The sequence below is a fragment of the Rhineura floridana genome, chromosome 4 (genome assembly GCF_030035675.1).
Source record: "Rhineura floridana isolate rRhiFlo1 chromosome 4, rRhiFlo1.hap2, whole genome shotgun sequence".
In the NCBI taxonomy this organism is placed as follows: Eukaryota; Metazoa; Chordata; class Lepidosauria; order Squamata; family Rhineuridae; genus Rhineura; species Rhineura floridana.
In genome coordinates this window covers 148,188,024-148,215,048 of record NC_084483.1, presented here as the reverse complement: position 1 = coordinate 148,215,048, position 27,025 = coordinate 148,188,024, and the positions used below count along the sequence as shown (strand labels likewise).

The 27,025-nt window shown below is 41.5% G+C and overlaps 1 protein-coding gene across 2 annotated transcripts in view; it reads left to right on the top strand.

The window, feature by feature from the left end:
• Positions 1–27,025, top strand: part of EIF2AK2 (eukaryotic translation initiation factor 2 alpha kinase 2) — a 53,161-nt gene that overhangs the window by 16,062 nt on the left and 10,074 nt on the right. The window contains exons 4-9 of one of the 2 annotated variants that reach the window (XM_061624724.1): positions 2,235–2,308; positions 17,577–17,654; positions 18,318–18,414; positions 20,102–20,136; positions 20,282–20,353; positions 23,435–23,554. In XM_061624724.1, the coding sequence (XP_061480708.1) occupies positions 2,235–2,308; positions 17,577–17,654; positions 18,318–18,414; positions 20,102–20,136; positions 20,282–20,353; positions 23,435–23,554 (476 nt within the window). The remainder of the gene's footprint in view (positions 1–2,234; positions 2,309–17,576; positions 17,655–18,317; positions 18,415–20,101; positions 20,137–20,281; positions 20,354–23,434; positions 23,555–27,025) is intronic. The other variant, XM_061624725.1, reaches the window with a different exon arrangement.

The window sequence follows — 27,025 nt, the reverse complement described above, 5'->3', positions numbered from 1 at the left end:
GAATAAGCTTATGGAAAGGCTATGTTAGTTCATATTTTGGTGAAAAAAAGTACAAGGAACAAGAATGAAGGGTGGAACAGGATTTTTGAGTTCTAATTGGTTGCTTTTATTTATTATTGTTTTACTTACCTGTGTTATATTTTGTATTTTGTTGGTGTAAAATTTGATAAAATATCTGTTGTATATTATGATATTCTATTATACTTGTATTATTGCAGCTAGCTGCCTTGAACACTATTTGGTGGACAGTCAGGATATAATTTAGAACTATTACAGTAGTTATTGTATAGAAATAGAAGAGGGCCACAAAAGGGTAGAACAAGAGCCCTATTCTGAAAGATTAGAGAAATTAAAGGGAAATTTAAACCAAGGGTAGGATGTTGAATAATCAACAGGGGAACACATTGACTGACAGAGATGAAATAAAAGGAACTCTATAAAGGAGATGCCAGGATGACAGATTCATTCACGGATGAAGAACCAGAAATTTTAGAATGTGAGGTGAAAGCTGCTCTTAAAATACTTGGAAGAAACAAATCACCAGGAACAGATGGCATACCAATAGAGTTGCTACAAGCTGCTGAGACTGAATATATCCAAATTTTGAGAGAAATTTGTCAAGAAATATGGAAAACTAAACAATGGCCCACAGACTAGAAGCATTCAATATACATCCCAATTTCAAAGAAAGGAGACCCCAGGGAATGCAGTAATTATCGAACTATTGCCTTAATATCCCATGCAAGTAGAGTAATGCTCAAGATTCTACAACAAAGGCTCTTACCATACATGGAGCGAGAAATGCCAGATGCCCAAGCTGGATTCAGAAAGGGTAGAGGCACCAGAGATCATATCACAAACATATGTTGGATACTGGAACAGACGAAGGAATTTCAGAAGGAAATCACCCTGTGCTTTATAGATTACAGCAAAGCCTTTGATTGTGTAGATCATGAAAAATTATGGAATGCTTTAAAAGAAATGGGGGTGCCACAGCATCTGATTGTCCTGATGCGCAACCTGTACTCTGAACACGAAGCTAGTGTAAGGACAGAATATGGAGAAACTGATTGGTTCCCCATTGGAAAGGGTGTGAGACAGGGGTGTATTTTATCACTGTATTTATGATACGGTATTTACACCGTATTTGTAAAGTAATGACAACAGAAGATTTATGTAACTTTAAAGTTGACAATGAAGACATTGAGCTTGTCAAGGATTATCAATACTTGGGCACAGTCAGTAACCAAACTGGAGACAATAGTCAAGAAATCAGAAGAAGCCTTGGACTGGGGAGGGCAGCTATGAGAGAACTAGAAAAGGTCCTCAAATGCAAAGACGTATCACTGAACACTAAAGTCAGGATCATTCAGACCATGGTATTCCCAATCTCTATGTATGGATGTGAAAGTTGGACAGTGAAAAAAGCAGATAAGAGAAAAATCAACTCATTTGAAATGTGGTGTTGGAGGAGAGCTTGTGCATACCATGGACTGCGAAAAAGACAAATAATTGGGTGTTAGAACAAATTAAACCAGAACTATCACTAGAAGCTAAAATGATGAAACTGAGGTTATCATACTTTGGACGCATAATGAGAAGACATGATTTACTAGAAAATATAACAATGTTGGGAAAAACAGAAGGGAGTAGAAAAAGAGGAAGGCCATCAAGAGATGGATTGATTCGATAAAGGAAGCCACAGACCTGAACTTACAAGATCTGAACAGGGTGGTTCATGACAGATGCTCTTGGAGGTCGCTGATTCATAGGGTTGCCATAAGTCGTGATCGACTTGAAGGAACATAACAACAACAAGAATAAACATGTATGTAAAATTTCCTTACATATCCAATAAACAATCATGCTTTAATTTAAAAAGTGATAACAGAAGTTAATGTTAAGAACAAGCGGCCCATAGGAGCTATTTTCCTTAATTGTTCAGCTGAGCTCCCCTTGCAGAATAATGCAGGTCTAAGTAGTAAAAGAGCAGACTGTGTTTAATTATCAGTCCATGCAGATGACTTCTTTTCAGGTAGTGGACATGCCTTGTGAATGGTTTCGCCAGCTCTCATCAGCCGCAGCCAGCACAGTCATTCTGGATGGGGCAGATGGGAATTGTAGTCCAGAACACCAGGTTGGCAAATGCTGGTTTAATCCCTTTCCTGTCACTGCCATTACTGCAGTTTTTTTAAAAAAAAATAGTTGTTGGATAATTCTGCATTGTTTTCCAGGCAGAAAGAAGTGCTACCCCTACAAGTGATTCTCTTAATAATTCCCAAGGATCATCACCAGAGGCATCTGTGAAGTAAGTTGTCCATTTAATAATGTCTCTTTAAATAACCCATTGTAAGAAAATTTTCATTTATTAAACAATGATGCTGTACAATATAGAATCCCAGAATTAACAAAAGGGACACTCGCCTTACATATGGCAAAAGAGGTGTGATTGGCAGGGATTGAAACAGTGCATTTTGAATGCTGCTATCCTGGTTGTAGAACGCCTTCCCATGGGAGGTTAGATTGGCCTCTTCTTTGATCTCTTTTAGGCAGGTGCTCAAGGCAGCTTTATTTTACCGAACTTTTAATGTATTTTTAATCTTGTCTGTATGTAAATCATTTATTTTAAGCCTCGGGGGACCTTTCGAGGGATAAAAAGCAGTATCTAGAGGTTTTTAAAACAAAATAAAAATAAAATATTTACCTGGTTTGCCTTGCCTCTGGATGACCATGCGTGGTCCTGCTGCATGGAATCCAACAACCTCCAGGGAAGGAAAGAGGTTGTTTGAATCTTCTGTCCCCCACATTCTGCCTGTTTTTCTTTTACCCCAAAGATATGCAGCCATAAGACGAAGGGTAGCCATAGCTTGCTATCGTGTGTTGAGACAAACAGTTCTGGTATGTTAAAAGCCAATATCTGCAAGTCCGTCTTTTCTCACTTGTCAGAAAGTCACAGTCTGTAAAGACTGGGGGAGCTACTTTTCCTTAGGGAGAAAGTAGAGTCCCTCAAGGATCGGTATTGGGACCTGTACTTTTTAACTTGTTCATTAATGACCTAGAATTAGGAGTGAGCAGTGAAGTGGCCAAGTTTGCTGACGATACTAAATTGTTCAGGGTTGTTAAAACAAAAAGGGATTGTGGGACTTCCCGGAAGTGAGTGCTCAGCTGGTGACTGTCTCTGAGAGATCTCTGCCTCAGAGGAAGCTTTTTTCAGGTTAAAAGCCAGCCAAGAGGAAACTTTGACTGGCTTAAATGTTCTCCAAGGTATAGGAGAACCGATCAGATTTTCCACAAGACTTCGTTGAGCTGTCGGCGGCTGGAATTGATCAGGAAATCCCTGAGATAAGAAGGCATGCCGATCGGCTGAAGACGGAGTCAGGATTTCCATGCAAGCTGTACTGGAAAAAAGCGAAGCGTTTTTTTTTTCTTCTTAAAAAACGTCCTTAACCAGCGAGCCTACTTCTGTCTAAATCTTATCATTTGGCTTAAATTACTACAATAAAAGAGATTTGTTTACGAATCAGCAACTGAGAAACCTGGGTGAGTCATACTTTTTCTCTTTTAAATATAATTAAGGAAGAAAGAAAATGTAAACAACTTATATATATATTTTTTACGACAAAAAGCTGGCCTGAATTTGGAGTTTTAAAGTTTAAAAACGGATGAGAGGTAATTATTATTTGATGGAAATATATTTTGGACTATTTTTCTCCTTGGACTATTTTTTTTTTGGACGAATTGTTACTAATCGTTTGGTGTTGGGAACCAGAATTGTTTTGCATTCTTGGACGTAGATAAGAACTGTGCTGTGCTGGCTGGACTATAATAACAGGCCTGGAATATTAACTCTTTTGTTGGTGGAGGAAAAAAAAAAGAAACAGACTGCCTCTAGGTTTTGGAACAGTGGTTAATATCAGAAATTAAAGGCTTCTTTTGAAAATGACAACTAAAAAAGCAACTAAGGCCCAGGAGCGAAGAGGTCTTATTGACCCACAGGAAGGGGCTATACCCCCAGATATGTTTCAAAAAATAATGGAAGGGATTAATGATATAAAACAGGAAATGAAAACTGAATTGATGGATATAAAAGACTATATTAAAACACAAGTGGATGAGATTAAAGGGACAATTGGGCAAATAAAGGAGGATGCAAAAAATACTAAAGAAAAGGTACAAATCTTGGAGAATAGAACAGATATATTAAATCTGGAATTAGAAAAAAACTTGGACTATATGGCTGTGACTGAAATGAGAAATAAAGAACATTGTTTGAGATTCCGTGCAATCCCTGAGGAAACAGGTGAAGACATCAGAGATAAAATTGTTAATGCTTTAGTAAAATTTCTGGATTTGAATGAAGATTGGATGGAATTTGAAATAGACAAAGTTTATAGAATTAATTCCAGATATGCAACAATGAAAAAAATTCCAAGAGATGTGCTTGTTCACTTTATAAAGAAGACGACCAGAGATATGGTATTACAGCAACACTTTAAAAATACCTTTAAAATTGATGGTAAGGAAATACTGGTGATGAAAGAAATTCCTATTAGACTTTTACGTAAGAGAAAAGAATATGCTTTCCTTACAGAAAAACTTAAACAACGCAAAATTCAATTTAGATGGGATGTTCCAGAAGGAGTGATCTTTACATTCAGACAACAGAAATATAGATTGAATACTGTTCAAAAAGCAAGGGACTTCTTGAGAAAAGCTTCAAAAGATATGGATGAAGATAAACTCAAAGATATGGATATAATTCCTGGGGAACAAAGTCAACAAGGATATGCAGAGGAGGGGAAGGAAGATGATGGATTAAAAGGAGCATCAGGCACATTTTAAAATACACGCTTAAAGATGGATTACAAATATCTAACTTGGAATATAAATGGAGCCAACACGGCGCAGAAGAGAAAGAAAGTGTTTCATTATTTGAAAAAATTAAAATTGGATATAATTTGTTTACAAGAAACTCATATTAAGAAGAAAGATTCCAAATATTTGATTTGTAAAAATTTGGGTGAAGAATTTATTTCGGCTGGACCAAAAAAAAAAAAATGGAGTTGTTCTCTACATTAACCCACAATTGCTTCCTAAATTGGTATTACTGGATGATAGTGGTAGATTTGTGGGGGTTGAAATTACTTTACAGGGTACAAACATTTTGGTAGTGGGTATTTATGCCCCCAATGAAGATAAAACAAGGTTTTACACAGGACTTATGGAAAAATTGTCAGAGTTTTCATATGATCATTGGTGTGTTATGGGTGATTGGAATGGGGTAATCTCACCAAAAATTGATAGGCTTTCTGAAAAAAATATCAAAGAGACACAGGGTAAATTACCGAAGATTTGCTTTGAACTGATGGAACATTTAGAATTGGTGGATACCTGGAGATATATAAATGATAACGCAAAGGAATTTACTTATTTTTCAGAAAGACACAAAACATTCTCGAGGATTGATATGATTTGGATGTCTAAAATCCTAGCGAAGGATATTTTTAAAATGGATATATTACCAAAAACTTTTTCGGACCACAATCCTGTGATATTAACTTAAAAAAAAAAATCTTGGATTTAGATGGAGACTAAATGAATCTTTATTACAGAATGACAAAGTAGTACAAGAATGTAAGAAGAAATTAAAAGAGTTTTTTGAACATAATTTACATAAAGGAACAAGTGAAAATATCGTTTGGGATACAAGTAAGGCATTTATGAGGGGATATTTTATTAAATGTAACTCTGAATTAAAAAAAAAGAAACAACAGAAAATGCAATTAATTTTGGAAGAAATAAAACAAAAAGAGGAAGAATTGAAAAAGAATCCAACTAAAGTTTCTATTGTAAATCAAATTAAAATGTTACAGAAGCAAGTATCAATGCTGACAGTTAGAGAAATTGAAAGGAAACTAAATTTTGCTAAACAAAGGACTTTTGAATTTGCAAATAAACCTGGGAAATGGTTAGCATATAAATTAAGAAAAGAACGTCAAAAAATATTATTTTAAAGATACAAGAAGGAGATGAGACGCTGACAGATAATGTAAAAATCAAAAAGATTTTTCATCAATATTATTCAACATTGTACAAGTGTCAGGAAATTCCATCTGAAAAAATAGAAGAGTATATATCTAAACAGAATTTACCTAAAATTACAGACTTTCAGAGACAAGCTATTAATGGCCCTATTACGTCAAGAGAGATATCTGAAGCTATAAACAAAATTAAATTAGGAAAGGCGCCAGGACCAGATGGGTTATCTGCAATGTATTATAAATGTTTGGAGGAAGAACTCTTGCTACCTTTACAGTCTACAATGAATCTTATTCTGCAAGAGGGAAAGATACCGGATAGTTGGAAAAATGCTAATATAACATTAATACCTAAAGAGGAGCAAGATTTAACTAAAACAAAAAATTATCGACCAATATCTCTATTGAATAATGACTATAAAATTTTTACAATGATTTTGGCTGAAAGATTGAAAATAATATTGCAACAATTTATTCAGGAAGATCAATCAGGGTTTTTACCTAAAAGATAATTACGTGACAACATCAGGAATGTCTTGAATGTGTTGGAATATTTAGAACAACGAAATGATAAACAAGCAGCTTTGATTTTTTTAGATGCTGAAAAAGCATTTGATAATTTGAATTGGAAATTTATGTTTCAGGTTTTGGAGCAAATGGATTTTGGAGACAATTTTATAAAATGGATTAGATCGATTTATACATCTCAGAAGGCTCAGATAATTGTTAACGGAGATTTAACGGATTTATGTGAAATACAAAAGGGTACAAGACAGGGATGTCCTTTATCTCCCCTTTTATTTATTCTGGTCTTAGAAGTGCTGCTTAGAGATATAAGGCAAGATAAAAGAATTTCGGGATTAAAGATAAAAAAAGAAGAATATAAATTGAGAGCATTTGCTGATGATTTGATAATTGTACTAGAAAACCCTTTGGAAGGAATTAATGTATTGATGGACAAATTAAAAGAATTTGGACCGTTAGCAGGATTTAAGATCAACAATCAAAAAACAAAGATGTTGGTGAAAAATTTAACTTTAAGGGATCAGAAAGAGTTAATGGACAAGACAGATTTTACAATAGAGAAAAAGTTGAAATATTTAGGTATCATTATGACAAATAAAAACTCAAAGTTGTTTCATAATAATTATGAAAAATTATGGACAGAGATTAAGAAAGATTTGCTAAGATGGGATAAACTACAATTGTCATTAATGGGTAGAATATCTGTGATAAAAATGAATGTATTACCGAGAATGATGTTTTTGTTTCAAACAATACCTGTAATATCCTCTGATTTACCTTTTAAACAATGGCAAAAAGATATCTCTAAATTTGTATGGCAAGGAAAAAAACCAAGAGTTAAATTTAAACTACTACAAGATGCCAAAGAAAGAGGAGGACTGGGATTACCAAATCTGAGACTTTATTTTGCTGCCTGCTGTCTAGTCTGGATAAAGAAATGGATCTTATTAAGGAATAAAAGACTATTGGATTTGGAGGGCCATAATTTGAAGTGGGGATGGCATGGATATCTATGGTATGACAAAGTAAAAGTAAATGTAGACTTTAACAATCATTTTATAAGACGTCCTCTGTTGAAAATATGGAATAGATATAAACCAAGGCTTTATTCGAAAATACCATTATGTGTCTCAAGTCAAGAAGCGTTTTACAGAAGAGAAATGGCTGGAAAAGAGAAATGGTTAACTTATCAAGAACTATTAGAAAATGTACATGGAGAATATATAATGAAAGAGAGAGAACAACTGACAAAGGAAGGATATAGTTTTCAATGGTTTGTCTATTTACAATTGTTAGAAAGATATAAAATGGACAAGAAAATGTATGGGTTTGAAATAAGTAAATCTGATTTTGAAATAGGATTGTGTACAAATGATGAAAATATAATTGCGAAAATGTATAAACTCTTACTGAAAATGGATATGGAGGAAGAACAAGTAAAAGAGTGTATGGTAAAGTGGGCAAAAATTTTTGGTTATAACATACAAATGGATCATTGCGGCCTATTGCCGAAATAAAACACAAACACCATTCATTGGGTTAAATCATGGGCCACTTTATTAAACGGAATCAATTAGAATAATGAACCTGCAGAGGGGAAATCAAGTGCGGGAGCATTCTGATGATCCAGGCAAAGCCTGCTTGCAGCCATAGGGCGACTAAACCTTGCCTGAGCCTGGGGCTGCCCTATGCCAGACCCCAGCTCAAGCCACACCCTGAAGATGTGTAGGGGGTCCAACCCGCATCACCGCCCCCCGGAGCCGTGAAACTCCGAGCGGATGAGGCACGTTGGCCCCAAAGGCGGCCCGTGTTCTGCCCCCCGGGCCGTATAGCCCTGAGCTGCAGGCCCCCGGACCGCCAATCGCCCCCAAAGGTGCCTAAAGGTGTCACCTAGCTGCCCTTTCCCTTTAAACCTTTTCCCGCACTTCTTTGCCACAAGTGACCGTTGACATATTGAAGCTAAAAACACACCAATCAGCCTATTAACCCCAAAGGCACCCGTGCTAACCCTTGACCCGTCCCCCCAACCACAGTGTGGAGTAGGCAAAAGAAACCTGCCAGCAAAGCGAGGCAGGCAGGCCAAAAATTCCTAGTCGGCCCCGTAGCGACCAAATGAATCACACTGCAGTAGAGGGAGGGTCGGGCGGGCGCCGCCAAAATTCAAAGGAGGGCGGGAGGCTGGTGGAGTGGCCTTAAATGGCCTTCAGCTGCCCCGCCTCCTTACTGTGCGTCACGACGGCGCGCTGGCGCGCCACGTGCGCACGCACACACCCTTGATGGCGGCCTGGCTTCGGCAGCAGCCGCAAACACGCCCCTTTTGCCCGGCAGGTACCGGGCACGGAACGGGATTGCGGCCTATTGCCAAAATAAAACACAAACACCATTCATTGGGTTAAATCATGGGCCACTTTATTAAACGGAATCAATTAGAATAATGAACCTGCAGAGGGGAAATCAAGTGCGGGAGCATTCTGATGATCCAGGCAAAGCCTGCTTGCAGCCATAGGGCGACTAAACCTTGCCTGAGCCTGGGGCTGCCCTATGCCAGACCCCAGCTCAAGCCACACCCTGAAGATGTGTAGGGGGTCCAACCCGCATCACCGCCCCCCGGAGCCGTGAAACTCCGAGCGGATGAGGCACGTTGGCCCCAAAGGCGGCCCGTGTTCTGCCCCCCGGGCCGTATAGCCCTGAGCTGCAGGCCCCCGGACCGCCAATCGCCCCCAAAGGTGCCTAAAGGTGTCACCTAGCTGCCCTTTCCCTTTAAACCTTTTCCCGCACTTCTTTGCCACAAAAGGGGGACAAGCCTCTGCTTAGTCTCCCTTTACCCCACACCCGATAAGAATCTCATGCAGACCCCTCTGCAGGTCCATCAGGAGGATGGCATCGTTGCCTCCCGAACTGCATGTCCAAGCATGTCTGCCACTGAGGGCCTTGCCCTCCATGTCCGACCACAGCAGACAACCCAAGGCTACCGAGGCCTCGACTGCATGTCCTCACATGCCTGCCACTGAGGGCCTTGCCCTCCATGTCTGACCACAGCAGACGACCCAAGGCTACCGTGGCCTCAACTGCATGTCCTCACATGCCTGCCACTGAGGGCCTTGCCCTCCATGTCTGACCACAGCAGACGACCCGAGGCTACCAAGGCCTCAGCTGCATGTCCTCACATGCCTGCCACTGAGGGCCTTGCCCTTCCTGTCTGACCATAGCAGACGACCAGAGGCTATTGTGGCCTCAACTGCATGTTCTCACATGTCTTGCCCTTCAGTAACCTTCTGCCCTGAACCCTGCTGGAACGACATGGGTAGGAGACCATTCCAGCGCATACTCTGTCAACCCAGTCACCAAACCATGGCCCACCATCAGAGGCCCAGCTGTGAACCAATGTGCGTTTGCGGCCCCAAGGCCAGCCTATGAGCTCATGCCATGGCTGCAGAGTAGACTGCGCATCTGCTCCATCCCCGTCCAGCAACCTGCCAAAAACAGAAACAATCGTGAACAGTTGGGTCCCAGACCTTCAGACTCGCCCCTGGGGTGAATGTATTCCATGCGCCCCCTACTTCCACCTCCTAGCGGCCTGCACCTGCATATACAAAAACCAAATAGACCGTCCCAGGTAGGCAATTCCACTGCCGGGTAGGCAACCCCAATTCCGGAGGGGCATGGCCCTCAAACCCCCATGGGTCCGCTCCCAGGCATCGCGACACTAGACCGAAACTTTATGAGGGAAGATCCCTCCCCCTGAATATCAGGCAGCCAGGCCTATAGCTTCCGGCCAAAAACACTATGTCGCCGTCATGGGGAAGTGTCCAGTCCAGGGGAGGGTAAAATAATGTGGAATGACTCTTGTACCCCTGGTCTGCCTGGAAACAAACCTTGGACCCCAGGATGGCTCGAAGGGAAGTCTGACCTGGCCCCAAACACCCCCACCCCCCATCCGGAAGGCTCCAAAATTAAGTGTGAGGGGTGCTACATGTAACCGCTGAGCTTTGAAGCATGATGGTCACAGGGCACCTCCCTGATCAACAATCCCTGGCGGGTCAGGTGAACATGGAGGGTGAGGATAAGGGGTATGGGGGTGTGCATGGGCCAGCTGGCCAGCACATGACATATCCCAAGACATGTGAATGGTCCTAAAGGCCCCCTGCAAGCCTACCTTGCGACACACTGGCAGACAAGCTTTACTCCTACCATCTGTGATGAATTCCAGGACGAGATTCCTAGGAATAGGCCACGCTTTGCATAGCCCCTGCCATCCCCCCAACTCCCAGGAGTCCCCTCCTGCCCTGACCATCTCTGACTCCCCTCCCCCATCTCCCAGTATGCGGTATGGGACTAGCAGAGTCGGTCCTTCCTCTAACTGGAACACCACTGACGCACTGCAGGAACGGAGGGGGCCACACCGCAGGTTGGCGCATAAGGCAGCCAAAACCCTGAACCTGTGGTGAGGCTGTGAAATCCCTGTTATGGCACTATAAACCCCACCACAGAAGGCCCCCAATACCTGAAGGGCAGAAAGCAAACACTTTCCCAGCCCCTGAAAACTTCAGGATCTTGATCTGCAACAATTCAAGCTTTTTCCAGGCAGCCTGCAGCCCTGGGTCCAAAAGTCGATTTTAATACCCTGGAAGGTGAACACTGGGGCAGGATCCTCCACTTTCCCAGCTGCCAAAAGAACTCCCCAGTTCATAGCTACGCTATAAACTGTGCCATCAAGCGCTAACATGCACCCAAAGTCTGCCCTACCCGAGAACTGGACATCATGAAAATAGTGCCCCACCGCTTCTGGGGCCTCTCGTCTCCTGGCTGTCCCTTCCCAGAAGGGGCTGAAGTGCTCCATGCAAGAATACAGCAGCCCATAGGTAATGCTCTGCTGCATAGTTGACCTAAAAGGCAAAACTCAGCAGCTCAAAATCCACCATGTGTAACAGCTGGCAACGCAGGCAGATTAGCTGCCACACTTGCCCATAAGGCATCTCTGCCACAGGTGCGCACTATATTGAATGAAGTGTAGTGCACTGTGCATAGACTATCTGGTATGAAGCCATCACTGACTGACCCCACTTGTATGACGGATGGTGAATCAGGTAGACTTTGCCCACTGCCACTTTGGGCACTATACAGGGGGGGCACTGAGAGAGCAGAGGTAGGGGATGATGGGAAGGGGCCAATAACCCTGCCCAACTGTGTGTCTTCATCAATTGTCCCCTGGACCAGTGCGTCCATAGGATCCGGAAAACTGCATAATAAAGAAAAACCACATCATAAAATGAGTCTCCCCATAACTGGGCAGTCTGCAAGCAAGGTCCATAGCCCTCGAGCGTAGCTGGGAAGGGACACTTTTCTCAAGCAGCCTCTGCTGGGGGCTGCTTCCCACTCCTTTGGGGGGCCCTGGCCCCACATATCCTTCTGGCTTGTTGTTGTGCCTTTAATAGCAGGTTCGTATTCAGCAGTTATTAGATGGCATGGAGTTAAGCAATGTCATCTTCTAATGTCTGCAGATCAGATGACTCTTAAAAGCACAGGACTAGAGGCCTGTAAAAAAGGTGGGCACCTTATCTACAGACCAGTTTGTAAACTAGCTAAAGAGAAGATGCAAGCAAATGTGCAGCCTGCACGTGATTAATTCCATTATGTTTAAATAATTTACTCAGAGAAATATGAATTGGACCAATTCTATGCATACTTACTTATGAGAAAATCCCCGAGTGTATCGTTACTTCTTCCCCTGGAAGGGTGCATGTGATTGCACACATACAGCAGAATCCTATGTGTGTTTACTCAGAATACCACAGATTAAATGGGTCTTAGGACAGAGGTTTATGGGACTTAACTGATGGAAAGGTTCATATATTTTTACCTGGGTTTTGAAGAACGTATTTGGGGGGGGGAGAAGCTTGACAGTGAAAAAAGGGGGGATGAGTTCCCTTTGCATTTGGAGTTGAAGTAGTTTTGGAGGTGAGGTTGCAGCACTAACTGGGGGTCCCTACTGGCTCCTGCAGCCTCCTTTCTGTCTCCAGCTGCCCCCCACCCTCATCAGAAAGCCTCTGCTCTTTGTAATTACATTGCATTGTTCCAATCCAAATGGCCGCTACGTTATGACAGAGCATCTTTCTAGGTTATTCTGCAAAAGAAGTGGCGGCCACAGGCAGCAGAAGGGTGTGGGAGTGCAGGCAATTTTTTTTTTTTTGGGGGGGGGGCTCTCATCTCAAGTTCTCCCTAATTGACTAACCCCTTCTCTGAACTTTCCTGGTTTGCAAAACAGTGAGGAAGTGGGATGGCCTTCTCAGTACATCCCTTAATAAAAGCATCCCCTCTCCAGCTGCCCCTGGAATGCCCCCAGTGTCAGATAGCCCACTACCTCTCTAGGTAATTGGTAACTGAAAAGTAACATTTAGTTTAAACTAAAAATACACTTCAGTATCAAGAAAAGGAGTCTATTCCTATTTTGCTTTCTGTAATGGGCAGGGGACCCCAATAGAAGTATCTCCTGGCCCTAACTGGAGGTTTGCCACCCATTACAGCATTGTGAGAGACATGTAGTGAGCAAGTGGCAATGTCAATTGCCACATAAGGTGTGGAACTGGACCTAGATACATAGGAGAGGAGAGAGACAGCTCTTCGTCTATGCATCATCCCTTTACCTGCTGCATTACTATGCTTAGAGAAACAGACAGGAGCTCTCCATGAATACTTGCCTCTATGTTCTGCACAGAAGCCTGCCTGCATAAATATTTTGTTTAGTTTAAATAGAAAATCCTTAAAATAACCTTTTCCCCTACTGTTCTTTTCAAATTATATTTAATCCATAAAAATGCTGACTGTAATTCACCTTCAGCTAAAGTAAACATTTCTCTCTGCATACTTAAAACACAGACACACATGCCCTGGGTTGCAAGACATATTTGGCCTTTTCAATCTCTCTTTTACTATCAGCATAGAATTAAATTTTAAACATTGTCTCTCCCCCTACTCCACATATTCCAGGTTTATGATAGAAAGTCTAGGGTACTATTTAACTAGAAGTAGGTTGTTGTGTTTCCCTTAATCCCAAACATTATTTCTATGATAAATGATGGAATCAGAAGGTGATAGTTTGAAGGAAAGAAACAGGAGAGAGCAGAAGAGCATCAAAGGTGCCCCCATAGCAGTGCAGTTTGTTTAGGCCTGACATGTTCTGAATAAAGATTCTTCCTCAGGGGTAACTGAAACTGAAACCGTAACTGGAAAGCCACCCGTGCCCCGCTGCGGCTGAAAGTCCTCACGCGTCTCGTCGCAGCCGCAAGGCCGGCCCATCAGAGGCCTCACCGCGGCTGAAAGTCCTCCCGTGCCTCGCCGCCGCTGGAAGTCCCCATGTGCCTCGTCGCAGCCGCGAGGCCGGCCCATCAAAGGCCTCGCCGTGGCCGTAAGGCCTCCCGAGCCTCGCCGCGGCCCCAAGGCCCCTCGCGTCCCGCTGCCGCCGCTGCCCCCGCTAGGCCGGCGCACCAAAGGGCCCGCCGCGGCCGGAAGGCTCCCCGCGGCGCGCAGCAGCCGCCGCCACAAGGCCTCCGCCGCCAAAATTCAAAGGAGGGCGGGAGGCTGGTGGAGTGGCCTTAAATGGCCTTCAGCTGCCCCGCCTCCTTACTGTGCGTCACGACGGCGCGCTGGCGCGCCACGTGCGCACGCACACACCCTTGATGGCGGCCTGGCTTCGGCAGCAGCCGCAAACACGCCCCTTTTGCCCGGCAGGTACCGGGCACGGAACGGGAATGGGAAAATATGTGGAAAAAAGGCTTGAAATTTACACTATGCTATAATCTTAAAGAAAATTTTTATAAAATGATGTACCCGTTGGTACATGACTCCAGAAAAGTTGTCAAAAATGTATAGTAATGTTTCTAATGTTTGTTGGAAATGTAAACAACAAGAAGGATCATTTTATCATATGTGGTGGCTGTGTAAAAAGGCAAAATCATTTTGGGCACAGATAGGTAGGAAGATGCAAAAAATTCTAAAGATAAATATTCAGTCAAAACCAGAATTTTTTTATTGGGTTTTATGGATAAACAAATAGAAAAGAAATATGGAAGAATAATATTATATATGATTACGGCAGCAAGATTATTATATGCACAAAAGTGGAAAATGGAATCAACACCAACAATGGAAGAATGGCTATTGAAATTTATGGAATTAGTAGAAATGGATAAATTGACATGTCTACTTAGAGAAAAATCGACAGATACATTTCTTAAGGAATGGAAGCCTCTCTTAGACTTTTTGTTGAAAGATCAAAATAAAATGATGATACTGGGATTTGACGATTAACTAAGACAGCCTATGGAGAAAAGGGATTCTGTATGTATACATTAAGGGACAGGTTTGATGTATATTATATACTTATAGCTGATCTGCGACAAATCGGAAGTCAACTATTTTATTTTTATTTTTTGTTGTATGTTTTTTTGACTTTGTTTTGTTTGTTTTTTTGAAAAATTTGAATAAAAATTATTTAAAAAAAACAAACAAAAAAAAACAAAAAGGGATTGTGGAGAGCTCCAAAAAGACCTCTCCAAACTGAGTGAATGGGTGGAAAAATGGCAAATGCAATTCAGTATAAACAAGTGTAAAATTATGTATATTGGAGCAAAAAATCTTAATTTCACATATACGCTCATGGGGTCTGAACTGGCGGTGACCGACCAAGAGAGAGACCTCGGGGTTGTAGTGGACAGCACGATGAAAATGTCGACCCAGTGTGCGGCAGCTGTGAAAAAGGCAAATTCCATGCTAGGGATAATTAGGAAAGGTATTGAAAATAAAACAGCCGATATCATAATGCCGTTGTATAAATCTATGGTGCGGCCGCATTTGGAATACTGTGTACAGTTCTGGACGCCTCGTCTCAAAAAGGATATTATAGAGTTGGAAAAGGTTCAGAAGAGGGCAACCAGAATGATCAAGGGGATGGAGCGACTGCCTTACGAGGAAAGGTTGCAGCATTTGGGGCTTTTTAGTTTAGAGAAAAGGCGGGTCAGAGGAGACATGATAGAAGTGTATAAAATTATGCATGGCATTGAGAAAGTGGATAGAGAAAAGTTCTTCTCCCTCTCTCATAATACTAGAACTCGTGGACATTCAAAGAAGTTGAATGTTGGAAGATTCAGGACAGACAAAAGGAAGTACTTCTTTACTCAGTGCATAGTTAAACTATGGAATTTGCTCCCACAAGATGCAGTAATGGCCACCAGCTTGGACGGCTTTAAAAGAAGATTAGACCAATTCATGGAGGACAGGGCTATCAATGGCTACTAGCCGTGATGGCTGTGCTGTGCCACCCTAGTCAGAGGCAGCATGCTTCTGAAAACCAGTTGCCGGAAGCCTCAGGAGGGGAGAGTGTTCTTGCACTCGGGTCCTGCTTGCGGGCTTCCCCCAGGCACCTGGTTGGCCACTGTGAGAACAGGATGCTGGACTAGATGGGCCACTGACCTGATCCAGCAGGCTCTTCTTATGTTCTTAAACACAGGGGTGCCTTATGGCCATTGCCTCGATGACCCCTGTATCCCTCTCTCTTGGCAAAAAGAGGGAAGACGATGCTAAGACTGGGGATAGCTTTTACCCCGTAAGTTTAAAGAAAGATTCCCTTTCCATATGCGCACATCAATAACTAAAGTCTTCTTCCCAAAGAATTTTCTAATGTAATGCTACATTATTTCTTCAAGCTTTTGTTGCCATGGGAGCACAACTTTCCTCTGTCTGCATTCACATGTAACTGGGCAGAGAACCTTGTGGTCCTCCAGCTGTTGTTGAACTCCAACTCCCATTACCCCAGACCATTTGCTATGCTGGCTCACAGGTTCCCCATCCCTATGCTAAACCATGATTTACTGCTGGATGCATAGCTTAGTACAATATGCATTAACTGGAACAATCCTGAGCAAAGCTTTAGGCCTGTACTCTCCACTCCTCCCACCCATCTGATAGAAGGACTTTGCTTGCATTTCGTTTGGGTTTCACAAAATCTCCACTGCTTGTGAGATACCAGAGATTGTGATTTAAAATAAACTCTGGTTAGTTAAACAAGCCATCCTCATAGCCCATTGGTTGAAGTTGGCGTGTTTTGAAACTGACCAGAGTTTCTGTGAGACTGAAAGAAAACCTTAGCAAAGTCCTTCACCCAGGCTGATTGTAGGAGAAGCCATTGGGGAGCTCATGAGCCCAAGTCTTTGCTTGGGCTCTTTCCAGCTCATGCATGTAGTACTAAACCATGGTTTAGCAGTAACATGTGAGCTGGGCTGCCCTGTTGCTTTATTCTGTGGTTAAAAGTTGTTTAAATGGAATTTACACCTGCCTAATCTGCTGAGGGTCCGTTCTTTTGATGGTATGTCGCAGTTCAAACTCTTGAGACTACCTTGAAAGAACCTATCAGTTATACATCTCAATTAATGTTGTTATCCCTGTTTGAAGGTCTCAGTTCAGACATTAAATCTGTGGAGCTGCTTATTTTTTCATCTGAGCAATAAGATTATCCATAGCTCAAAATTGAAATGTCTCAAAGAATTAAATGTAGTATTGCAGCACAGGAATGCCTGGAAGATAGCAGTTGCTGAAAAACTAGCACAGGAGGTGAAATTCATGAGAGGCACAGGCAAACTAAATGATTTTTATATAACATGGCATGCTTTTATTTCACATACAAATCAAAATAACATACAGTATCCCCCATCCTTGGAAGCTTTGGAAATATAAATATTATGAAAGTGAATCTGCTGAAATGGTTTTTGTTTTGATCCATCCCTGTAATGTCCTCTGTATGGTTTTCTCCGCAAAATGTGTGGAATTGAAGGGAAAATATTAACTTTATAACCCAAAATGGTGTCCTGGCATAGAGTATTGTAGTATGCCCAAGAACGATTGAGAATCAGTTGTATTTTATAATACCTGTATTGTTTACTTGAATGTTTCTTTCTTTGCATATAAATAAAAACCAAAAAAGGAAAAAGAAAATGTTGAATCTGGAAACTTGTCTTTCAGGTCTGTTCCAGAGACTGTGGATCTTGCTGTCAACAAATCAGATAGTATAATTTTTCAAACCTCTGGTGTATATACAAAGTAAGAAACAATTTCAATGGCAATTTAAATGTGGGAAAGCCTATGGTACTTGAGGAGAAAGTCTACAGTCTTCATTTATTCTATAGCATATGACATCTTTTTGGAAAGATTAGGAAAAGCATTAGGAAAGGTTCTAAATAATATGAACACATTCCTTTTCCTGTTTTGTAAGCAAATTAGTTGTACGCCCACTAAGGTTTTCTTTATCTATTCAAGGTTTTCAGTTATTATAGTCACTAAAATTGGGGTCAAGCTAAATAAGTAATAACTGACATTAGAAGGCATCATATTGGCTATCCTGGCTCTAATAGAATGCCTGTACGCTTGGGCCATAAAGTTCAGTATTTTTTTTTGCTTTGCAATCTCTCTCTGATAGGTGGAATGATGCTAAACTGTCCAGTTCTTTCTTGAAATTTCTATTTATAAACATAAAAAAACCACAATTTAACAAGAAAAAGAAAACATGCTAGAAACAGTTAAAGGTATTCCAAAACAGTTACAATTAAAAATATTCCGAAACACAGTTAAAAATATTCTAACACAGTTAAAATGATCTTTGAGTTAATTCATGGGAAGCAATTCCTTAATGAAAGTTGTAAATGGAAGAAATTAAACACATAATAATAATAACAGCTATGAAAAATATTTCAAATATTTCTCTAGTGACACAGATTTGGAGTCAGATTGTAAGAGTGCTGCTGACAAACTTGCTAATCAATTTGGTGCCATTCAACTAATTGAAGCTTCTCCATCCTCTCTGGTATGAAACTATTTTCATTTTTCAGTACAGTATCAGCTATTTGTTCTTGTTTTAGGCATGCTAAAATGTTAATGCTGCTACATGTTTTTGTAGGTTAGGACTGAATTAAAAGACGTTGGTCGGTCTGATCTAATGGAATTTATTTTTATTTATGTATACTGCCCTTCAGCCAAATGGCTCCTAGGGTGGTTCACTAAGGAAATGGGCAGAAAAGAAACCGACAGGCAACAGTCAGGAAATGAAGTAGCAGCTTCCCTCAGTGTTGAGTAGGGATGGACTAATTCTATCCCATTTCATAGGAACATAGGATGCCTTAGAAACATAGGAGTCAGACTGCTGGTCAGTCTGGGTTGGGACTGTCCACACTGACTGATGGCTCTCCACCTTTTCTGACTGGATGTTCCCAGTCCTACCTGGAGGTCCCGAGGATTGAACCTGGGTCCTTCTTCGTGCAAAACAGATGCTCTAGCACCGCGCTACAGTCCTTTCCCCAGTTTCAGTTCTGGTGGCTCTTAATCATAGCTTTGTTCTGGTCCACTTCGTGTGGATTTTAAAAAAGATACACAAAAATCCATATTTAAATTGTCCTTCTTTTGTACACTCTTTTTATGTAAAATGTGCATTTTTCAATGCTTTTACATCTTCCCCTAAAATAGCATTGTGTACATATTTTTTTTACATAAAATATGCACTTTTGTGTGCAATTTGGCTGCTGCTGGTGGAGTGTATTCTGACACTTATTTCGCACATTCAGTGCTGTTTTTCATATTTATTTTGTAATCAAAATTACCCATGTATAATTAATGAAACCATTACAAACAGTGAATAATAGATAGTTTATTAATCCTATGTGGGTAATTTTGATTTTTTGATAATGAAATAAATATGAAAATAATCTTTAAATGTATGAAATTTGTTCAGCTATGATTTTTAGCTCAGGTTTTACCATTTATTAATTAATTACATTAATGTGATTTTGTGAAGTTGGGTTTTATTGGAGCCTTAATTTGTTTACACTGAACTAATTTGCTTTCATAAAACAAAAGTTGGATATGTAACTTTCTTGTTTAATTCTAAATCTGTAGTTTTAATTTAAATGGCAGTACAGCTGGTAGGTGGGGTGTACAATATATGGTTTGCAAAGGTGAAGTTATGGTTGGTTACAGCACTACTAGTAACGAGTCACCCAAAGGGTCAAAGTGTAGAAGGCCTTGAAGGTATAAAGCAGGCAGCGGCATGAGTAATTAATTGTAGACTGCACTTTTCATAAAAATACAGCAAGGTGGTATACATCATACAAAATTACATTAACTTTGATAAGACATCAATAAAAGCAGGTTTGTGGGGGGGAATCATATTTCAAAGGCCTGTCCAAATAACACAATTTTCAACAGATGTCTGAAAGTAGATGGGTTTCCTGGATCCCTTGACTCTTCAGCTGTATGAGATTTGTATTGAGGACTGTGGAGCTCAAACCAGGAGCAGCCTCTTCTTAACCAGTGACCCCTAATGGTTCAGGAAACAGGCAATTTGTCCCTGACTTTCAGTGGTCTGGTTTTGAGCTGTTATGCTTGGCATTTTCTGCATTCTGATTTTGAGTGAAGCCTTTTTAAGTTTAAGCATTTAACACTATGGTAGAACAGCTATACTATAAAGTAGTACATTTTTCTTCTTCATTTTGCTATAGGCAAACCCCAAAGGTCCTGCTGTGAAATCTAAAAGGTAAGTGTTTATCATTTGAAATGGATACTCTTTATCTTATCAGTTAGGGAACATGATTTAACATCCCCATTTGGTGGCACTTTCATATGCATTTGTGTTTACTACTTAAGTGTTAGAAAGTTTACTTTTCTCTTTTTTTCCTAAGAAAAGAGACACAATTGGCACCGAAATTTTCAACGCTGAATCCAAAGGAAAGAGAATTCACCATCAATCAAAAGTAAGAATAAACTTCGTATTGCTGAACGCTTTAAATAAGATTTACTTTTTGTAGCTTTGAAATTTGGTTTCACTGATGACAGAGTACGTGGGAAGATGGTTTGTCAGGAACTGACAAAAATACAACTAGTCATGTCCATGTACACATAGGGCACCAGATAAGCACAGGCTTCTCCATTCACTATCATGGAAAGGTCAGATCAGATCACATCCCCACTACATAGATGATGTTGTGCAGCCAATTGTCTGTGTCATTGGACAGCATGAGGAAATGTTTGAATGATTATTTGGCTCCTTTTCAATCTGGATTCCTTCCTTGGATTCCACCAGTTCAAAATTTATCAGACAGGCTCTGCTCTGCCTTACTTGGACAGAGAGTTTGAACACACATTAGTGTCTACGTTCCAGGTATTCTGGAGGAGAGTGATTATGGGGGACCTCTTCGAACTGGCTTCCTGGCATCGTTTTTGGGATGGAGAATGTCTCTGTTATCCTAGCTGGAAAATGAAGGGAGTGGGAAGTACATCCTTGTTGGTTTTTCAGCAGTTTTTGATGCTATCAACCATGGTATCCTGGATTATCTTGCTGGGATAGGATTGGGAGGCACTGTTTTAAATTTGCTGTCGTCCCGGATAGATCTAAGATGGTATGCTTGTGGAGGGCAATGTTGGTCCACGCACTGGCTGGCATGATACTATTGTGTCCCTATGCTTTTTTTCATGGAGGTGATCATACAGATACTTGAGAGTACAGTGCCTTCAATATGCTGATAACATCCAGCTCTTTCTTTCAGTCAGACGCCAGAAAATAGTGGAGAAGTGATGGACTAGATGAGGATGATGGTCTAAATTAGGGTGCAGAAACTGAATCTCAATTCAGCCTAGGGCTGCAATTAACTTTCCTAATCATTGGTTTGTCCAGTTGGTAGTGGGAACAAAACAGGAGAGTATATGAGAGTATATGATGGAATTGGGGTACAGCTGTTTGGGGGAAGGGGGTACTTAACCATGGCGGTAGCTTCCTCTTTTTTATTTACAGTGTGTAGGCAGCAGCAGCATTCTGGCTGCTGCTGCTCATTTATTCAATTTATTACTTGCCCTTCACCATCAGATCTCAGGGCAAGTTACAATAATTTAAAATTCAATATTAAAAACAAGTTAAAACAAATTACAGTCACAGGAATAGGGTGGGTCCTGAAAACACATATTTTGGGTATCAAAAGCGAGGTTAAAGAGGTGCGTCTTCAACATACAGTGCAAACTATTTAATGAAGGAGCTAGATGCCCTTCTGTGTGGAAGGAATTCCACAATCTAGGAGCTGCCAAAGAGTATGCCTTCTCCTAGGCCACCACCAGGTGAACTTCTGAGGGAGGTGGAACAACCAAGAGGGCCCCCTCTGCTGATCTTAACACCCTAGGGCAGCCTTTCCCATCCAGTGTGCCTCCAGATGTTGTTGGACCACAACTCCCATCTTTCCTAACCATTGGCAATGCTGGCTGAGACTGATGGGAGTTGTGGTCCAACAACATCTGGAGGCACACTGGTTGGGAAAGGCTGCCCTAGGGGATCTCTAGGGATGGAGACCATCTTCCATCTGGGGCCTCAGTCATTTAAGGCTTTACACAGTAATGTGAGCACCTTGAATTGGGCCTGGAAATGAACTGGTAATCAATGCAGCTGTTTTAAAACTGGAGTTATAAGGGTTCTAAAGGGAACCTCAACCAGTAATCTGGCTGCTGCATTTTGGACCAGCTGATGTTTTCAAGTTGCCTTCAGAGGCAGATGTCATTCTAGTGCAGCGTTTCCCAACTAGTGGGCCACCAGATGTTGTTGGACCACAATTCCCATCTTTCCTGACCATTGGCTATGCTGGCTGAGGCTGATGGGAGTTGTGGTCCAACAACATCTGGTGGCCCACTAGTTGGGAAAGGCTGTTCTAGTGGCACTTGGGAGAGGAAAAATTATGGTGGCCCACAGAGCTCTGCTCTTGCTGCCACGTTTGGTTTTCAAAGCCATTACTTCTGTGGAAAAAAACCCATCTGAGAACACTGAGGTGGCAAATTTGGCAGGGCCTTTTCACTTCAACCATAAGACAAGACAGAAGTTCTGTGATTTAAGATATGGTTTGTATCGGACAGGAGTTGCACTCGTCCATAAGACTTGGGAGAGACTTGGATGTGCTCTTAGATTATAGGCAGTTTCTTGATACCTAGCAATATTAATCAAGCGTTAATCTTACCAGGTTTTACCAGCCTAGCCTGGTTCACCAGCTGCACTTATTCCATTTGCCCACAGTCATTATGCCACAGTCACCTCCAAATTGGACTTCTGGAGTGCTGTCTTCATGGGGCTGCTTTTAAAATGTGTTTGGAAACTGCAGTTTGTACAAAATGCAGCTGGTAGGTTATTAACCAGAACAGGCCACTTGGGGTATATTTCTTCACTCTTACAAGTACAGCATTGACTCCCATTTGGTTTCCAGGTCCAGTGTGAAGTGCTGGTCTTGACCTTTAACATAGTTCAAAACCATCAGGCCCAGGACACTTGAAGGACCACCTTCTTGCATATGTCTTCTTTCAGTTTTGAAGTTTCCTTGTAGTCCTACTGCAAGTGCCCTCTTTATCTGATGTATAATGAGTGATTTACTTCATGGAGAAGGGTCTTTTTAGCTGTGGCACCAAAAGTCTGGAACTTGCCTTATTCCTACAGTCTTTAAGGTGGTAGTATTCTAGTGGGCTTTTGTAACTGATGGGTTTTTATGTCAAGCAGCTGATACCTTTTTAATGAGTTGCTAGTTTTGTTTAGCTGTGCTGTGTTTTAATGTTTTGTATTGGATATTTTTTGTTGATTACAGGGAGCTGCCTTGTAATCATTTGCATTCTATGAATGATATCTTTGAGTCCTTTAATAGCAAATATACCCTCTTAGCCCACTTAGATAATTTATTTCATTTGAACACCTTTCAATGGTGTTACATTGGAATTCATTAGATATTTATTTCATTGTACCTTTATTTCATTGTAACACTTTTCAAGGCTTCTGCCATCTACAGACTTTCTTTTTTTATTTTATTAAAAAAAAGGTTTCTTGAAGATTTTGAAGACATACAGCGCATTAGTTCTGGTGGATATGGAACAGTTTTCAAGGCAAAGCAAGCTATTGATAATAGATTATGTGCTGTCAAACGAGTCAAGCTTATTGCGTAAGTTATCCTGTGCTTGCTTTTTATTTTAATTAAGCCATTATAATCCATTAAAACAGTTTTGTGCTGTTTTCCACATGAACATGATATCTATTCCAGTTGAAATTATTTTAATCTGAATGTTAGTGGAATTCAGGGGCACTATTTATCAGCACTAAAGTTTTAGGCACAAGAATATGCAACAGTAGTTCAGTTACTATTGCAGGGGTAGCAAAAGTAGTGCCCTCCAGATGTTCAACTACAATTTCCATCATTCCTGACCATTGGCTATGCTGGCTGAGGCTGATAGAGTTCAACAACATCTGGAGGGTGCCATGTAGGCTACCTCTGTATTAATACATTGGCAAGTAATGTGGTAGGAACATGCCATTGCTCTTCTGTTGCTTGGCTAGAATAATAGGCTTGTAGCCAATTAAATTCTACTCTGAGGAGATCCATTCAAATTAATGGACCTAACAACAAAATGCTGAGTTTAACTAATGTTGGGTGCAACGCATCCATAGTTCATCTTCATATAAGTAGTAATGATTGCATCGGACATCAGCAGAGGTATTGTAATGGAGGTCACATATAATAATAATAATAATAATGAAATTTTATTTTTATGCCGCCTATCTGGCTGAATGAATGGCCACTCTGTCATGTTCATGTCATGAACCAGCCCAGTTCAGTCCCAGGACTCAATTCCCAAACACAGGGCAATTGATCCTGGCAAGGCACAACCCCCTTTCTCCCCTTACTAGGGCTGAGTAAACCAACAACAACTCTGTAAGATATGTAGACTGCCACCATCCATTAATCATGTCACCCATTCCGGGCCAAGGGGAAACCCAAAGTGCCAGAAATAGACCTGCCAAGGATTCCAACAGACAAGCTACACTCCTTGTCTTGGAGCCCCAGACAAAATATCCAAAATCTACAGCAGTCTGTGGTCAATTGGCCAGGGTACTGGATTCAGGGCCACACTACCCCTGCAATGAACACACACTGGTAAATAAGAAATAACTTTATTAAATAAAATCTAAGTGCACAAATATAGCAGCAATTTGGTTCCTTAAAACCCACACCCCTGAGGGCCAGGTAAAATACAGAGAGTTACAGTCGCCGACAAAAAATAACAAAACTGTCTAGCCTAATCTATACTTACAAAGAGGTAAACAGCAAAATAACTTCATGGTTCCACATGGTTTCCAGTCGGGCTTCAGGACTGGGCATGGAACTGAAACAGCCTTGGTCGCTCTGGTGGATGATATGAAGAGGGCGTTGGATAGGGGAGAATATACCTTCCTCGTCCTCCTGGATCTCTCTGCGGCTTTTGATACCGTTGACCACGGTATCTTGTTGACTCGCCTAGAGAGTTTAGGAGTGGGGGGCACTGTTTTACGGTGGTTCCATTCCTATCTTTCAGGCAGGTACCAACGGGTGGCATTGGGGGATGAGGTTTCAGACCCTTGGCCTCTTAACTGTAGAGTGCCATAGGGTTCTATCCTCTCCCCCATGCTATTTAACATCTATGTGAAACCGCTGGGAGCTATCATCAGGAGTTTTGGGCTGCAGTGTCACCAATATGCGGATGACACTCAGCTCTATCTCTCATTTAAATCCTCACCAGAGTTGGCTGTTCAGACCATGTCCAAGTGCCTGGAGTCCATAAGTGGATGGATGGGCAAGAATAGGCTGAAACTAAATCCCAACAAGACTGAGGTATTGCTCGTGGGTGACAAAGGAAGGTTGGGAGACATCGACTTGGTGCTTAATGGGGTGAGATTACCCCTGAAAGACCAGGTCCGCAGTCTAGGAGTCATTCTTGACTCCCAGCTGTCCATGGAGGCTCAAATTTCGGCAGTGAGCCGGGCAGCTTGGTATCAATTACATCTGATACAGAGACTGCGGCCCTACCTTCCTACACATCTGCTCCCACGAGTGATACATGCCCTGGTCTCTTCTCGCTTAGACTACTGTAATGCGCACTACATGGGGTTACCCTTGAAAACGGTCCGGAAATTGCAGCTGGTACAGAATGCGGCGGCACGCTTAATTAAGCATAGCCGCCGCCAGGATCACATCACCCCGGTGTTAATAGACCTACACTGGTTACTAGCTGTTTACCAGGCCCAATTCAAGGTGTTGGTGTTGACCTTTAAAACCCTATATGGTTTCGGCCCAGTTTATCTGAAGGACCGCCTCCAGTATCACCAATCAGGCCGCCTTACAAGATCAGCCATGCAGGACCTCCTCTCGGTCCCACCAGTCAAAACAACTAGACTGGTGCGGACCAGGGAGATGGAGTTTTCGGTTGTGGCCCCCACCCTCTGGAACTCTCTCCCTTATGATCTCCGACATGCCTCCTCCCTGGTGGGTTTTCGCCGAGCTCTTAAGACCTGGCTATTCAGGCAGGCCTATCGGAATTTTGGGGTGGATTAGCTTTTTGATATATTATTGGATATTTTTTGATGTTAGCTTAATTGATAATTATGTTTTGATTGTCTATTGTATTTTCATATGTTGTTGTAAGTCACCTAGAGTGTCCGATAACTCGGACAGATAGGCGACTAACAAATAAAATTTTATTTTATTATTATTATTATCTCCCCAGAGATGTATAGCCTGGATAGTAGATGAAAGGTGGAACCCCACTCAAGTAGCATCAGCAACCATGAGGGACATTGGGGAACAAAGGCTCAGGGTTGGATCCTATTCTTATGGGAAAATGCCCAGCAACAGCCAGGAATTAATTACCCAATCGGGGCTTTCTGATGAATAACCATTTCTGGAGTTTTCATGCCTATGGTCGGATACTCCTCAGCCGTCCCAGGCCTATGACCGTGGAGTACCAGTCTCCACTGATAAGCAGTTGTTCTTGCTTGGGCCTAATTAACTAGCTTCAGCTGTGAAAACTGCAAAGTCATGGCCTTCACAGAGGCCCCATTTCAGACAAGATGTTTTCCTCACAATTCTTTGCCTCTGAGCCATTTTAGAAATCAGGCATTCTTGACAACATCCACCATTTTTATACCACTTTAACCGCCATGATGTCTCCCAAGAATCCTGGGGGCTGAGAGTTGTTAGTGCAGAGAGTTTAGCATTTTATAAAATGCTAAAGAAATACACCAAGCATTATTTGTGTCTAAGGCCTCCTTTATACGTATATGGCTGCTGTTTCTATAATATTCCCATTTTAGTCTTTGTATGTGTAAAAACTTGTGCCCACATGCATTGGCATGACATCACATTTACATAATACCCAAGCATTATGCATTTGCTATAACTTTGTTATTTTAGCTGAAAGCTGCAAGGAAGAAAACACTAAGCAAGTTTTTCTTCTGACAGTTCATTTATGTATGCTAGAGTTGTTTATTATAAGGTATGCCTTCCTGGATAAGAGCCTTTTCAGTATCAATAAGGTTCAAAAGCATCATCCGTACTTCAGATTTTACCGATTAGCAGGCTCTCTCTATTTCTGACATAAGG